This window comes from Pongo pygmaeus, chromosome 14, assembly GCF_028885625.2.
Source record: "Pongo pygmaeus isolate AG05252 chromosome 14, NHGRI_mPonPyg2-v2.0_pri, whole genome shotgun sequence".
Classification (NCBI taxonomy): domain Eukaryota; kingdom Metazoa; phylum Chordata; class Mammalia; order Primates; family Hominidae; genus Pongo; species Pongo pygmaeus.
The window spans coordinates 32090901-32107759 of NC_072387.2; the positions used below are offsets into that span (position 1 = coordinate 32090901).

The 16859-nt window shown below is 44.5% G+C and overlaps 3 protein-coding genes across 6 annotated transcripts in view; 2 read left to right on the plus strand and 1 right to left on the minus strand.

The window, feature by feature from the left end:
• The window catches only part of LOC129011210 (uncharacterized), a 49695-nt gene extending 40432 nt beyond the window's left edge, over nt 1-9263 (minus strand). For all 4 annotated transcript variants that reach the window (XM_063650639.1, XM_063650638.1, XM_063650637.1 and 1 more), the window contains exons 1-2: nt 9137-9263; nt 317-449 (exon numbers count right to left, since the gene is read on the minus strand). In XM_063650639.1, the coding sequence (XP_063506709.1) occupies nt 317-448 (132 nt within the window). In that variant the 5' untranslated portion in view covers nt 449; nt 9137-9263. The remainder of the gene's footprint in view (nt 1-316; nt 450-9136) is intronic.
• Nucleotides 1-16859, plus strand: part of LOC129011217 (phosphatidylinositol 3,4,5-trisphosphate 3-phosphatase TPTE2-like) — a 716449-nt gene that overhangs the window by 511603 nt on the left and 187987 nt on the right. The gene's annotated exons all lie outside the window — the stretch shown is intronic.
• The window catches only part of LOC134738007 (mitochondrial intermediate peptidase-like), a 163218-nt gene that overhangs the window by 139809 nt on the left and 6550 nt on the right, over nt 1-16859 (plus strand). The window contains 2 exon segments of the mRNA XM_063650642.1: nt 2702-2793; nt 14370-14430. Of these exon segments, the coding sequence (XP_063506712.1) occupies nt 2702-2793; nt 14370-14430 (153 nt within the window).

The window sequence follows — 16859 nt, forward strand, 5'->3', positions numbered from 1 at the left end:
CTTCTCTCCTTCAAGAATAGATATGGCTGGTCTGAAATTCTATTTTCATATTTGGCTGTGCTCTAGTAATATCCTGCTTCACAGGACATGTAGGATTGTCCTGCAGTTCAGGGAACAGGGAGAGGACAGGGCTGGGCCACCTCTGCCTCTCGGAGCCCAGCCTCCCAATGGGCCATGTCACAGTCTCTCCTGAGGAACTTCGAGTAGCTCACTCACTCTCTCCTGCTGCTAATCTCTGCTTCCTCTTCTAACCATGACCCTGTTCCCTGCATGCGTGATGTTTTATCATACTGTAGTTTATGACATTTGGAAATACCTGAGGATTTAATGAAAAGGAAAACTTTCCGCCATTTTCCTTAATGTCAGTTTGTAGCTTTTTCTTCTGCTGCCGAGGTAAGTACTTCACTTTCAAACAGAAGATACAATTTGCAAAGATTCCCATCATCATCCTATAGGAAAAAAAGTTTTTAAGGACTCTCTCTTAAGTCAATATGACAGTGAATTTAGAATTATTATACAAGCAAACTGTGGGAAAATTGGGTATTATCTTAAGAAAGATATTGTAATCATGTTATCAATTGAACATTGCAAAAGTTGAATAATATCCTAGCTTGCAATATGTGTGTTGGTTTAAGAATCGTTTCTAGCTTTTATGGTTAATATTACAACACCAAAAATCCCTTTGTACAGGCTCATAATATACATCTTAATAAAAACATGACAGATTTCAGTTACAGATCAAGTGTGTGACTCCAGAACATGGAACCATTTATTTCTAAATTAGAAATTAACATTATTTGATAGTGAAACCATGGGTTTTTTATATATAATTCTATGCATTCAAAAAGACTCCTTATGTGGACTTCTATTAAGCCATTCTGGGGAAAAACTGAACAACTGATAATAAAAATATACAACTATGTTTAAATGGAATATGTATGTGTGTATATACACATATATATTCTGCATTTGGGTTAATTCTTTTTTTTTTTTTGGAGACGGAATCTCACTCTGTCATCCAAGCTGGAGTGCAGTGGTGCGACCTCAGCTCACTGCAACCTCCGCCTCCCTGGTTCAAGTGATTCCCCTGCCTCAGCCTCCTCCTGCCTCAGCCTCCCGAGTAGCTGGGACTACATGCGGGCACCACCACACATGGCTAATTTTTATATTTTTAGTAGAGACAAGCTTTCACCATGTTGACCAGGCTGGGCTCAAACCCAGCCTCCCAAAGTGCTGGGATTACAGGTGTGAGCCACCACACCCAGCCTGGGTTAATTTAATTCATTTACTGTACAATGCATTTAACAATAAATTAATACATGGTGAAAAATTGGGTTTAATTTCCATTTTGTAAAATTTTTTTTTTTTGAGACAGAATCTTGCTCTGTCACCCAGGCTGGAGTGCACTGGTACAATTTTGGCTCACTGCATCCTCCACCTCCTGGATTCAATTGATTCTTCTGCCTCTGTCTCCCAAGTAGCTGAGATTACAGGCGCCCACCACGACACCTGGCTAACTTTTGTATTTTTAGTAGAGTCGGGGGTTTTACCATGTTGGCCAGGCTGGTCTTGAACTCCTGACCTCAAGTGATCTGCCCACCTTGGCCTCCCAAAATTGTGGGATTACAGGCATGAGCCACCGCGCCTGGCACACCCCCGCTTTTTTTTTTTTTTTTTTAAGACAGGGTCTCACTCTGTCGCCCAGGCTAGAGTGCAGTGGCAGATCTCAGCTCACTGTAATCTCTGCCCACTGCAATCTCTGCCTTCCGGGAAGGGAAGGTGAGGGTTAAAGACACACACACACACACACACACACACACAGACACACACACACACACAAAGGAAAAAGAAACAGAGAGGAGACAGAGAGAGCGAGAGAGAGCGCGAGCTTGACAGCAAATGCGGCTTTATGTGCAGCATAAAACCTACAGAAGTAGGGGACCAGCCTAATGCCACAGCCCACTGCTAAGTCTTACAGGCTAAGGGTACTTATAGGTATGGGTGGGAGGGGTCTGGGCAGTATGGCTTGTTGCCCCGCAAGATATCGGTAAGATGTTCCCATGATTTGTAACCCCGAACAAGGGTTCTGGTCCTTATTCAGGTGGATGTCATCATGGCGTTTCTTGGACGTTTGCCCAAGAAGACATGAGAGGGAAGTTTCTTTAGATAAGCCTTTGTTGGCCTTGCGGTCAGGCGGTTAGGAAGGATGTTTCTCACCGCCTAAACCCCCGAGAAATGTTTCACTTTACCCAAAGTCTGCAAAATAGCGGGGGGCTCACAAAATGTTGCAGTTTGTGCTAACGCTGGGTTCAAGCAATTCTCCTGCCTCAGCCTCCCGAGTAGCTGGGATTACAGGCCTGCGCCACCACGCCCGGCTAATTTTTTGCATTTTTAGTAAAGACAGGGTTTCGCCATGTTGCCCAGACTCGTATTTGTCAATTTTTAAAAGCAAGGAGTCACGTCTAACAGGCTCCCCCAAAGTAAGCTGCCATTTGGCGATAGCAGTTCCCAAGTCCTGTATTAGTGTGGGGATCGCGGTTCCGTGTCCTGTGTTAGTTTAGGCAGGCAGGTCAGGTTCTCTGCCGTGGCCGGCGCGTCTTGGGACTAAGCTGATTTGCTGAAAGCCCACTGCCCTGCACCGCGATTGGGCTCCGCCATTTCTCCTTTACTCTGCCTGCCCTTTTACCTCCCACTCCTACAGGCCAGAGGCCCCGCCCTACCTAGTGCTGTGTCCAGAATTTGTGGGTTCTTGGTCTCACTGACTTCAAAAACGAAGCCGCCCGGACCCTCGTGGTGAGTGCTACAGTTCTTAAAGGTGGCGCGTCGGGAGTTTGTTCCTTCCTTGGTCTCACTGACATCAAAAATGAAGCTGCGGACCCTCGCAGTGAGCGTTACAGTTCTTTAAGGCCGCGCATCCAGAGTTTGTCCGGAGTTGTTTACTCCTACCAATGGGTTCGTGGTCTCGCTGGCTTCAGGAGTGAAGCTGCAGACCTTAGCGGTTTAAAGGCAATGCGGACCCAAACAGTAAGCAGCAACAAGATTTACCTCAAGGAGTGAAACACAAAGCTTCCACGGTGTGGGAGAGTTCCCCAGCGGGTTGCCGTCGCTGCCTCGGGCAGCCTGCTTTTATTCCCTTATCTGGCCCCACCCACATCCTGCTGATTGGTCCATTTTACAGAGTGCTGATTGGTCTGCTTTGACAGGGTGCTGATAAGTGTTTACAATCCCTGAGCTAGACACAAAAGTTCTCCCAAGTCCCCACTAGATTAGCTAGACACAGAGCACTGATTGGTGCATTTACAAACCTTGAGCTAGACACAGGGTGTTGATTGGTGTATTTACAAACCTTGAGCTAGACACAGAGTGCTGATTGGTGTATTGACAATCCCTTAGCTAGACATAAAGTTCTCCAAGTCCCCACTAGACTCAGGAGCCCAGCTGGCTTCACCCAGTGGATCCTATACCAGGGCCTCAGATGGAGCTGCCTGCCAGTCCCACGCCTTGCACCCACACTCCTCAGCCCTTGGGCGGTCGATGGGACCGGCGCCGGCCGTGCTCGTGGGGGAGGCTCGTGCTGTGCAGGAGCCCAGGGCCATCGGGGAGGGGGGCTCAGGCATGGCGGCCGCAGGTCCCGAGCCCTGCCCCTTGGGGAGGCAGCTAAGCCTCCGCGAGAAATCTAGCGCAGCGCTGGTGGGCCGGCACTCCTGGGGGACCCGGCACACCCTCTGCAGCTGCTGGCCCGGGAGCTAAGCCCCTGACTGTCCGGACCAGCGGGGTCAGCAGGCTGCTCAGAGTGCGGGGACTGCCCAGCCCACGCCCAACCGGAACTCGCGCTGGCCCGCAAGCACGGCACGCAGCCCCGGTTCGGCTGCATGCCTCTCACTCCACACCTCTCCACAAGCTGAGGGAGCCGACTCCGGCCTCGCCAGCCTAGAAAGCGGCTCCCGCAGTGCAGCGGCCGGCTGAAGGGCTCCTCAAGTGCGGCCAGAGTGGGCGCCGAGAGCAAGCGAGGGCTGCAAGGGCTGCCAGCACGCTGTCACCTCTCAGTACCTTTGCCCTGTGTGTGTTGGATGGTGGTACCCATTCCCTGGGCTTTCAATTGAGGATACAATGCCACTGCCTCCCTGACACCTCACCTCTGGGTTTCCTTGGCACCACAGAGGCTCGACGTCCCCAGCCTAGGCCTCCCTCTCCCCCTTGGCTGGAGACAACCACTGGGTGCTATTCTTGACTCCCTGCACCCCCACCTCCTTCTGCCAGCTGTCTCTCTTCCATCACAGCCCCTGATACAGCCCCAATGTATAGAACTTGTCCCTCCTGCTGCCACTCTGGCCCATTCCCTCACATCCTGACTGGCTCCCACTCCTGTTGGGCCTGTGTTCAATCTCTTCTCCACACTGCAGCTTCAGGAATCTTGATTTTTGTTTTTAAATTACATTTCAAATAAAATACAAATTGCTTATCATGGTTCAAGGCCAACAGCTATCTCATTCCCTCCTGGCCACACTGGCTTTTTCTTCAGGAGGAAGAAACCCACAGCTTGGTCCTCCAAGTCTTGACACATGCTGTTATATATTATAGTCCTTATCCCTGGGATCCCCAGCCCTTCCTCACCCCATGCTGTATCCCCCATCCAGGACACAATGAATGGACACATTAGGGATTCATATTTTTTAATCTTTCTTTTGAGGTCCGATTAAACTGAAGTCTCTTGAGGTAATTCTGCCTTTCCATAACATTAGCATGTAAAAGTTTCATTTGTTGACTGCCTCTTACATTCAATAATTAGCATCTGTGCATAGATAGGAGGGATGAAATGAGGGGTACCATAAAAGAGATTACACCACACTATTTAGGTTAATCTATGCTAGTCGTAATCTCTGACAATTAAAAACAACACACAAAAAAAAACACTAAAAGCCTTTAATGACTCTTTAATAATTTCCAGGACAGCCTCTATGTGATATTGCACCCCCACTTATGCTGACCAAGGTTGGCTGACATGGAGTGGCTGCTCAAGTCCACCTTCCGATGGGTCCTGGATGTGTTAAATCCTCTGACCTGTTTAAAACATGTTTCCTGGAAAAGTGACTCATGGTCACTGTTGAAAATGTGAAAAATACAGAATTGTATAACAGAAAAAAAAACAGAACAAAACAAAAAAATCTCAAAACCTAGGGCTATGTTAGCATCTTGTTTTGCATTTTTCTTCTGGGCTTTTTTCTAGGTCTATTGTAACACCTTATTTGTTTTTTGAGACAGTCTCACTTTTGTCACTTAGGCGGAAGTGCAGTGGTGAAACCTCGGCTCATGGCAGCCTCCGCCTCCCAGGTTCAAACGATTCTCCTGCATCAGCCTCCCAAGTAGCTGGGATTATGGGTGCCTGCCACCATGCTTGGCTAATTTTTGTATTTTTAGTAGAGACGAGGTTTCACCATGTTGGCCAGGCTGGTCTCAAACTCCCAACCTCAAGTGATCTGCACACCTTGGCCTCCCTAAGTGCTGGGATTACAGGCATGAGCCACCGCGCCCAGCCACAGACTGTATTTTTTATCAAATTGAAATCACACTACCTATCCTGCTGTTATCAGTCAGCATCTTTAGCATTTTGTCATTAAATATTATTGGAAAACATTTTTAATAGAGACTATCAGATATGGACCATAAATGAGTTATTGTTAGAAAATTAAATCATTTCTAATTTTTGGTATCATAAAAAGCTATGATGAACATCCTTATGTGCAAATCCTTGTTTCCATCTCCAACGATCATCCTAGAAAATAATACTCAACTAGAACTACTGAATCAAAGTTTGAACAATTTTTTTGTGTTAAAAGTTAATCATTACGAAGAAAAAATAAAAAGCACCTAAAATGATGGAAATGCTCAAAACTAGACTGCAGTGATGGTGCACAACTTGGTAAATTATTAAAAATTATTGAATTGGGCCAGGCAACGTGGCTCATGCCTGTAACCCTAGCACTTTGGGAGACCAAGTGGAGCAAATCGCTTGAGCCCAGGAGTTTGAGAGCAGCCTGGCCAACATGGCAAAACTTTATTTCTACAAAAAATACAAAACTTAGCTGGGCAAGGTCGTACATGCCTATGGTCCCAGCTATTCAGGAGACTTAGGTGGGAGGATCACTTGAGCCTGGGAGGTCAAGGCTGCAGTGAGCTGTGATCATGCCACTGCACTCCAGCCTGGGTGACAGAGACCCCATCTCAAAAAAAAAAAAAAGAGAAAAATTATTGAATTGTACAATTAAAATAAGTGAATTTAATGTATGTAAATTGTACCCCAATACATTTTTTAAATAGTATTTTTTGGATACATAATAGTTACATACATATTATGGGTCAATAAAGTTGTTTTTAAAAAAGCACCTGATCCCTCCATCCAAAAATAACCCCACTGTTGATTTTTGTTTGTTTGTTTTTTGAGCCAGTCTCGCTCTGTCACCCAGGCTGGAGTGCAGTGGCACGATCTCAGCTCACTGCAACCTTCTGCCTCCCAGGTTCAAGTAATTCTCGTGCCTCAGCCTCCAAGTAGCTGGGACTACAGACAGGCACCACCATGCCCAGCTAATTTTTGTATTTTTAGTAGAGATGGGGTTTCACCATGTTGGCCAGGCTGGTCTCGAATTCCTGAGCTCAAGTGATCTGCCTGCCTCTGCCTCCCAAAGTGCTAGGATTACAGGCATGAGCCGCCGCACCTGGCCCCCACTGTTGATATTTTAATTTTTTTGGTATTATTCTTTCTTGTATCATTGTATTTTCTAAATTATTAATATTCTATATTTAATGTTATAGCCAGTTGCCCTTTACTTTTTAAATAGGACTTTCACTTTCACAGCTTATTTAGCTTTTAGTGATATCCTCCCCATGTCACTAAATATTCTTTGAAGGTGTTTTTAGTGGTTACATAAGCTTTGCATTTATTTAATCCTTCCCCAAGTCATCAGATACTTGGTTACTTAAAAGTGTTCACTATTAGAAATACACTTTAATTAAAATGCTTATACATATATTTTTTGGCCACATCTCTGTCATAGTTTCCCTAGAGTTGATGGCCAGAAATGTAATTACTGAATCAAGGAGTATAAACATTTTTTAGCCTTTTAAAAATTGTGGTAAAATATGCGAAGATAAAATTTACCATCTTAACCATTTTAAATGTACAGTTCAGTGGCGTTAAGTACCTACACATAGTTGTGAAATCAAAGTATAAACATTTTATTTTATTTGAGACAGGGTCTGGCTCTGTCTCCCAGGCTGGAGTGCAGTGGTGCGGTCACTGTCACAGCTCACTGCAACCTGGACCTCCCTCCCAGCAATCCTTTCACCCCGGCCTCCTTAGTAGCTGGGACCACAGGCCTGCACCACCATGCCCGCCTAATTTTGGTAGAGACAGGGTCTTACTATGTTGCCAATGCTGGTCACAAAGTCCTGGGCTCAAGCGATCCTCCTGCCTCAGCCTCCCAGAGTGCTGGGGTTACAGGTGTGAGCTGCCACGCCCGGCCCAGAGTAAAAACATTTTAAACATAAATCTGTGGTCTGTTCTTAGCACCTGCGGCTGCGTGGGAGGTATGGAAAGGCGCACTTTGGGTTTCGTGAAATCTCAAGTGAGGCCTTGACTTCTCTCTTTCCACAGATTCATCTCTAGTCTCTGTAAAATGCCAGCCCTCTTCTGGGTTAACAGCGCCTAACCGACACGCGCCACCAGTTCTTCCTTGTTTCAAAGTGTTCTCTAAACACAGTTAGTTCATGTTTTCATCAGCGCTGATTACGTACATATGAGATGTGGCAGACACCGGGCTAGGGGCTGGTTATTCTCTAAGGCAAATCTGCACAGTCACTCCAGCCTGTCCCCCTTCCCAGCTTCTTCCCCAAATAACATTCACAGAGTGTCTTCCATCCAAAGACAGCAGGGAACAGCCCCGATTCCTAAGACACCCTCAGCGCGCCTCCTCACAAACTCCTGGCTGCTCCATAAACCATTGGTGTAGGTGGAATCAAGTGGCTTCCTGCTTCACAGGTCTTCGTCTTTACCACTGGCATTTCCTCCTCTCGGAAAACCCTGAGGAGTCCCTTTCTGGGCAGTCTTGATTCTACAGCCTCCGCCTTCCGAAGTGTGTGAGTCACCACACGCTAAGATCACTTTTGATATACAGTGGGCATTCAATAAAAGCTTGCTTACTAAAAACTCTCACGTATCCATTAAAGCCCAGGATTACAGAAAAGCCTTCTGACACTATTTGCATTTTGGACTCAAATAGCATCAGTAATGCACCTCCCTAATGGGTTTATTAAACCCTTAAACAACAAAGATACTACTTTTATTTCACTCCTACATGATATACAGTAGCTCTACGCACAAAAACAAGACCTAATGTTTACTTAATAAGTGATAAAGTCAATGTAATGAATCTGCAACACGCACATACTCAGAGCGAACTTCCCCTTTATCATAGCACTATGCTTGGATATTGTCATATAACTGTTGTCATTCAGCAGTCCAGAATCCAAAGTGCTTGGGCTTGAATATTTAGCAGCGCCTTGGTTTTCTAGAACCTGTGATCTACCAACTCGATCCCTGGGTGAACCATTCGGCCCTCCCAGCAGGAATTACTTAACTGAGTTAGAGGTTTTCAACTTTGGACCTCAACAAACACACTGTTTCTATCACGGTGTTCCCAATGACTCACGAGGTCAGATAGTACTTCCTGATTACTCACCAAACCACCTTACTTTTGCACAATTCGAAACCTAACTTTAGGAAAGAAGGCCGTTTGGCATACTGGAAACAAGAAACAACGCATACTACTGTGAACCGCACCGCACGGGGTGCGGAGACTTGGTGTGAGTGTCGGCTCCGGTGGGCGCCCCCCACCGCACCCCGTTTCTAGTCACCAGGGCTGCGCCGCCGGGCAGAGCAGAACGACCGCAACATCCCTCCCCGAGGGCGCTGGCTGCACTAACTAGTCCACCCCCGCGCCTCACAGCGCCGTCAGGCCCACAGCGCCAATGCCGCGCAGGGCAAGGGCGCAGCCTCTGGCGGAGAAGTAGTACGCGGGGTACTTCCTGGCTAGGACTACAGGGACCTTTAGGCAGCCCCCACCCCGCGGCGCCCACGCACCTGCCTAGAGGATCCAGCTAGCTCCCGGCGCTCCCGGATTCCGCGCTCCTTGCTCGCGGTACTTCCGTAATCTAGGCTCTCCCTGCCCCCGGGGCTGGGCGGGCGCCACTGCGCCGGAACCCCGCCCCGCACGAGCGCAGCGGCCCAAGCAGGGACGGTAGCCGGAATGCGCCCGGAATCGGGTCCGCCAGGTGGGGAGCGGTACCCGGCCTCTGGCGGGGTTTCTCTTCCAAGATCAGCCGGAGGGTTCAGGGCTTTGTTTCAGTTTCATATTTCAGGAGGGATTTGGTCAATGAGGATTAATACAAAGCTAGGCTTTGAGAGAGGTGGGTGGATGGTGCTGTCCTTTAACTGAGAAATGGAAGGGATTCACAAGGGCGGGAAAGAAGAAAATTTCGGGAAAGTTCGGGAAACAGGAGAGTGAGATAATAAATTTACTTTAAGCCTTCCTGCGTTTGAAATTCATGACAGTGCTTGTAACTAGTTGGAAATACATTTATCTGCCATTCAAGAGAGGCAGGGGGCTGGAGATACAGATCTGAGATTCACTGAAATGGGAATAAAGCAATGGGGAAGATTCAGATTTTTAGGATACTGAATAAAATGAGAATAGAAAGGATAGAGTAGAGAATACAGTGGAAAGGGTATGGGGTTGAATCCTGACTCCACAATTTATTACCAAGGGGATTGGGGACAAGGTAATTTACCAAGTTTCATCATTACAACCTACTCTATAGGGTTGTCTAAGAAACAAGAGATTCTGGGGGAGGAGAGAGACTGATTCCTAGAGTTACCACATCGTAATGCTCAAAATGTCCAATCTTCAACAAAAAATTATGAGGCATGCAAAAAAAAAAAAGGCGAAAAAATGGCCAATTCAAAGGAAAAAAGAAATGAACAGAAATTGTCCCTGAGCTGAGGAAGCACAGACATAGGAATTATTAGACAAATACTTCAAATAAACTGTCTTAAACATGGACAAAAAGTGAAAGGAAACATAGAAAAATAACTGAAAGAAAGAACCAAGAGAACAAAGTCTCAATAAATAGAGAATATGCAATAGAAGATGTGCAAATGGTCAACAAGCATGAAAAAAAGCCCAACATAACTTATCATCAGAAAAGTGCAAATCAAAACTGCAATGAGATACCATCTTACACCAGTCAGAATGGTTATTATTAAAAAGTCAAGGAACAACAGATGCTGGCAAGGCTTTATTGAAAAGGAAATGCTTTTACACTGTCAGTGGGAATGTAAATTAGTTGAACCACTGTGGAAAGCAGTTTGAAGATTTCTCAAAGTGCTGAAAACAGAACTGCTATTCAACCCAGCTATCCCATTACTGGATACACATCCAAAACAAGAGAACTCATTCTACCAAAAAGACACATGCACTAGTATGTTCGTCACAGCACGCTTCACAATAGGAAAGACATGGAATGAACTTAGGTGCTCATCGACAATGGACTGGATAAAGAAAATGTGGCACATATGCACCATGGAATACTATGAAGCCATAAAAAGAATGAATGGAATCATGTCTTTCACAGCAACGTGAATGCAACTGGAGGCCATTGTCCTAAGTGAATTAATGAAGGAACAGAAAACCAAATACCACATGTTCTAATTTGTAAGTGGGAGCTAAACACTGGGTACTCATGGATATAAAGATGGCAACAATAGACACTGGGGACTACTAGACTGGGAGGGAGGGGGAGGGGCAAGGGTTGAAAAACTATTGGCTACTATGCTCAGTACCTGGGTGAGGGGCTCAATCATACCCCAAACCTCAGCACCACGAATTATATGTAGGTAACAAACCTGCACATGTACCCTCTGAATCTAAAATAAAAGTTGAAATTATTTAAAAAACAAGGAATATTAATAAAGAGATAGAAATTATAAAAGGAACCAAACAAATTTTGGAACTGAAAAGAACCAAAAAGAAATTGTGTATTAAAACGTACAATAGGACCAGGCATGGTGGTTCATGCCTGTAATCCTAGTGTCTTGGGAGGCCAATGTGGGAGGATCGCTTGAGGCCAAGAGTTTGCCTTGGCAACATAGGGAGATCCCCTCTCTACAAAAAAATTACAAAATTAACCGGGCATGGTGGTGCATGCCTGTGGCCCTAGCTACTCAGGAGGCTAAGGCAGGAGGATCACTTGAGCCAAGGAGTTCATGGCTGCAGTGAGCTAAGATCACACTCCTGCACTCCAGCCTGGGTGACAGAGCAATGTCTTGTCTCAAAAAAAAAAGAAGAAAAGAAAAAGAAAAAAATACAATAACTTAAATGAAAAATTCACAAGTGATGCTCAAGAGTAGATTTGAGCAGGTAAGAGAAGAAATGAGCAAACTCGAAGATAAAACTATTGAAATTATTAAGTCTGAGGAGCAGAAAGTAGAAGAATGAAGATCAAAGTCCAAAAGATTTGTGGACACCATCAAGTGTATCAGCATATGCATAATGGGAGTCCCAGAAAGAAAAATGAGGGTGAAGGTGGCAGGAAGAGTATCTGAAGAAACAGTGGCAAGTCCCCAATTTGTTAAAATACATAATGTAACACTTCAAAGAAGCTCCATGAACTTCAAGTATGATAAAAAGTCCACAATAGAGTTATATTAATAATCAAACTGTTGAAAGCAAAAAACAGAGAGAAGCTTAAAAGCAGCTAGACAGAAATGATCACTACATACAAAGGAACTTGCATAAGATTAACAGCCAATCTATTACCATGGGAGCCAGAAGGCAGTGGGATGGTATAAAGTGCTCAAAGAAAATTCTATGTCTGTCAAAACTCTCCTCCAAGAAATGATAGGCCGGGCACGGTGACTCATGCCTGTAATCCTGGCACTTTGGGAGGCCTGGCATTTTGGGATTGCTTGAGCCCAGGAGTTCAAGACCAGCCTGGGCAACATGGTGAAAACCCATCTCTACAAAAAATATAAAAATTAGCCAGGTGTGGTGGCACGTGCCTGTCATCTCAGCTACCTAGGAGGCTGAGGCAGGAGGAACACTTGAGACCTGGAGGTTGAGGCTACAGTGAGTTGTGATTGTGCCACTGCCCTCCAGCCTGGGTGACAGTCATCCCATCTAAAAAAAATGTGTAATAAAAACCTATAGAATGCTTGAAGAACCATCCAACTACTATATATTATTGCTATTTTTAAAGAAAGCAAAAATACAGGTGTGACAACCATTACGGTATTGTTCTGCTCTTATTACAACAAAGATTCAAGCTAGAAATCCTTTACTATCTATTCAACATCATTCATCATTGGTCAGGCATTCTAGAATGTAGTGGATGTGATAATCCCTTTGTTGTATAGACTCATTAGGTTTCCAGGATGTTTTGTTGTAAGTCCAATGCACCAGCAATAGATTTACCTATATCAAACTGCCAAGATTTAAAAAATGTCTCTCAGCACCCAAGGTTGTTGTTAGAAACTTCTTTACTGAAGTAATTCTGGAAATCTGAGGTTTCAGGCCTTGGTGAAGAACTCCTTCACTCCTCCTGCAGGTGAAGCAGGATGTGGGTTTTCTTGGGTTTGCCTAGAGGCCAGACACATGCATCTCTGAGTGCATCTTCCCAACCTGTTAGAATTCCCCTTTCTGGCCTGGAAGACATGGGCTTGGGGATCATCCCTTGGCCAGGCTAGCACTTATGTTCTCTCTTTTTTCTTTTTAAGAGTGGGGGGTTTCACTCTGTCGCCCAGGCTGCAGTCTAGTGGTGTGATCATAACCTTAAACTCCTGGGCTCAAGTGATCCTCCTGCTTCAGCCTCCCAAGTAGCTAGGGCTACAGGTGCATGCCACCATGCCTGGCTAACATTCAAACTTCTGGGCTCGAATGATCCACTTCAGTGTTTCAAAGTGCTGGGATTACAGGTGTGAGCCACTGCACCTGACATGTGCTCTCTGGATAGAGTGGACACTTCCTACCATCAGACCAACAATGAAAAGTTGTTAACTCTTGGCTGGGTGTGGTGGCTCATGCTTGTAATCCCAGCACTTTGGGAGGCTGAGGTGGTGGATCACTGGAGGTCAGGAGTTCGACACCAGCCTAGCCAACATGGTAAAACCCCATCTCTACTAAAAATACAAAAATTAACTGGGCATGGTGGCGCACATCTGTAGTCCCAGCTACTCAGGTGGCTGAGGCAGGAGAATCACTTGAACTGGGGAGGTGGTGGTTGCAGTGAGCTGAGATCATGCCAGAAGGGAGAAGTCAGCCTTTATTCTGTCAACCAATGATACCAAAATTTTAAGGATAATCTAAAGGGCGGGTTTTGATAACTAGGGAACAGCTCAGATCACTCGCATCACTGTCTGTGTGGGTGCTCCAGGTCTGATGTGCTGATTGCAGGGCTGCAGAGTTGACTCCTGCATGTTCTTACATGTGGAATAGGAGTTAGGCAGCTGCAGCTCTGCAGTGCCCACACTGTCTGCACAGAAGCAGCATCTAAATATACTGTTACTTAAATCTATGTGAAGGTCATTTTGGAATTTAAAAAATTTCATGATTTTGGCCGGGCATGGTGGCTCATGCCTGTAATCCTAACACTTTGGGAGGCCAAGGCGGGCAGATTGCCTGGGCTCAGGAGTTCAAGACCACCCTGGGCAACATGGTGAAACTGCATCTCTACTAAAAATACAAAAAATTCCCTGGGCATGGTGGTGCATGCCTTTAATCCCAGCTACTCAGGAGGCTGAGGCATGAGAATAGCTTGAACCCGAGAGGTGGAGGTTGCAGTGAGCTGAGATTGCACCACTGCACTCCAGCCTCGGCGACAGCAAGACTCTATCTCAAAAAAAAAAAAAGAATAAATAAAGAAATAAATAAATATTTCATGATTTTGTTAAACATCACTTCCTAATAAAGGGAAAAAATCCTTTTGTCACTGTGGAGAAGCCTTTGTGGGGTGGAGTCACTACTGGGGATGAAAGAGAAAATGTTGAAGGAAGTCATCAGCTTTGTTGCTTTTCTTAACTGTAAGGTTTGAGTTTACTGCCTGATGATCAGAGCCAGAAGCACAGGTCTCCAGGAAATGCCACCACTGGATAGAGAGCCACACGCTGCTTCCCGTCATACGTCTACCTGGACCTAACTCAGGAAGAAACATACGCTTCCTACATTTTATCCCATAAGCAAAGCAACTACTGCAGAACTGTTCATGGAGATTTTGTCTTAACTTCAAAAAGTGCTTCTCCTAATTTATTTTCTGTTGCACAGTATCAAGAAGCACCTGTGGAAAAAAAGGATTCAAAAGAAGAAAACCATAACCATCTTACAAGTGAGTTAATTGTGTTCCTCTCTTCTGTACTTAACTCATAGTGTTACTAAGTTGTCCTAAGATAAGAGAAGCCCTCTCTATGTTTTTTGTTTAAAATTCTTTTTTCAGAGATGGAGTCTTGCTGTGTTGCTCAGGCTGGACTCAAACTTCTGGGCATAAGCAGTCCTCCCCCCTCAGCCTCCCAAGTAGCTGGACTATAGGCACGTGCTGCCCTGCCAGCTCTCCCTCTCATGCTCTCTCTCTCTGTATATGTGTGTGTGTGTGTGTGTGTGTGTGTGTGTGTGTGTGTTTGTCCCCTGTGGCTTTTTTTTTTTTTGGAGACAGTCTTGCTCTTTGGCCCAGCCTGGAGCATAGAGGCATGATTTCAGATCACTGCAACCTCTGCCTCCAGGGTTCAGGTGATTTCTTGTGTCTCAGCCTCCTAAGTAGCTTGGATTACAGGTGTGCGCCATTATGCCCAGATAATTTTTTGTATTTTTAGTAGAGATGGGGTTTTATCATGTTGGCCAGGCTGGTCTCAAACTCCTGGCCTCAAGTGATCTGCCACCTTGGCCTCCCAAAGTGCTGGGATTACAGATCTGAGCTACTGCACCCAGCCATAATTTGTCATTGATCACTTTTCAAAAACACGTTTTATCATGCTATTTTCTGTAACTGAGCTCAACATGTTTCTACATTGGTCACTTTTTAAAGACACATTTTTTTTTTTCTTACTTTTCTATTACACTTTAAGTTCTAGGGTACATGTGCACAACGTGCAGGTTTGATACATAGGTATACATGTGCCATGTTTGTTTGCTGCGCCCATCAACTCATTATTTGTTGGGGTGATCAGGCCCAATCCCAGACTGTGGGGGCTACGAAGTCCGGCGGAGTCAAATGAATAAGACAAGATAAGTTAAGGGTGCATAAAGTGGGTCCAGGGGGCTGACACTAGTATGGAGGCTGTGAAGGCCCCGAGCTCTCGGAGCCCACACTATTTATTGGTCATCAAACAAAGAAGCAGGCGGTGAGGACATGGGGGTCAAAAGGAAGTGGTGCATCAAGTGTTTGATCTATAGCTGTGTCAGTTTAGCATTTTCTTTGAAGCATATGGAATGAGTTCAGTTACAGAAAATAGCACATCATCTAATTTTTTACCAAAAAGCTAGCATTTACTTTTTAGGGCAAGATATTTGCATTTTCTGTGTGGGCCTAATATGCTCAGAATTGAATTTTTTGATATTTGACAGGACGTGTTTTTTTAAACTGCTCTTAGTTAATACATACTAAATTCAGTGAAAGAAAACAGCACATCATATATTATTTGTGTGCTATATCTTGCTTTTAGCATTTAGGGATGTATATGCATATCTTCCTGAAAGTACAAAGTGGGCTCAGAAATGCTTTTTTTAAAGTTGTCTGAAACATTGTTTAAAAAAAGGATCAATGTCTAAACGTGTTCTGTTCAGTGAAAGAAAGCAGCACATCATCTAGATTTTTGGCACACAGCCTTCATTTACTTTTCGGAGCTAGATATTTGCATTTTCTGTGTGGGCCTACTATGCTCAGAATTGTGTTGTTTGAGATTTGACAAGTTGTGTATTTGAAAACTGCTATTAGTTAATACATGTTGAATTTAGTGAAAAAAAAAAAACAGTGTATTAGACATTATTTGTGTGCCATATCTTGCTTTTAGCATTTAGGGCTGTATTTTCATATCTTCCTGAAAGTTCTAACTAGGCTTTTAATAGTTTTTTTCTGAGTGTGTACAAACGTGCTTTTAAAAATGAATCAATGTCAAAACATGTTGAATTCAGTGGAAAAAAACAGCATATCAGGTAGGTTTTTGGTACATAGCTTGCATTTACCTTTTAGGGCCTACTATGCTCAGAATTGTTTTTTCTGAGATTTGACAAGCTGCGTCTTTGAGAACTGCTATACCATGTAGAATCAAGTGAAGGAAACCAGAACATCATCTAGGTTTTTGGCACACCGCTTACGTTTACCCTTTATGATTAGATATTTGCATTTTCTTTGTTGGCCTACTAAGCTTGAAGTTGTGTTTTCTGAGATCTGTTTTCTAGATGTGTTTTCGACAATTGTGTTTTCTGAGATGGGTTTTTGAAAACTGCTCTCAGTTAACACATGTTGAATTCAGCAAAAGAAAACTGCACATGACTTATATTTTGGGTGCCATGTCTTGCTTTTAGCATTCATAGCTGTACATGCATATCTTCCCAGAAGTGCTAACTGGGCTCTGAAATGGTATTTGAGCTTGTACAAAATGTGTTTTTGAAAAGTGATCAATGTAAAAGCATCTTAAATTTATTGACAGAAAGCAGCACATCATTTAGGTTTATGGCACAAAGCTGGTGTTTACCTTTTAGAGCTAGATATTCGCATTTTCTGTGTGGGCCTACTATGCTCAGAATTAGGTTTTCTGAGAT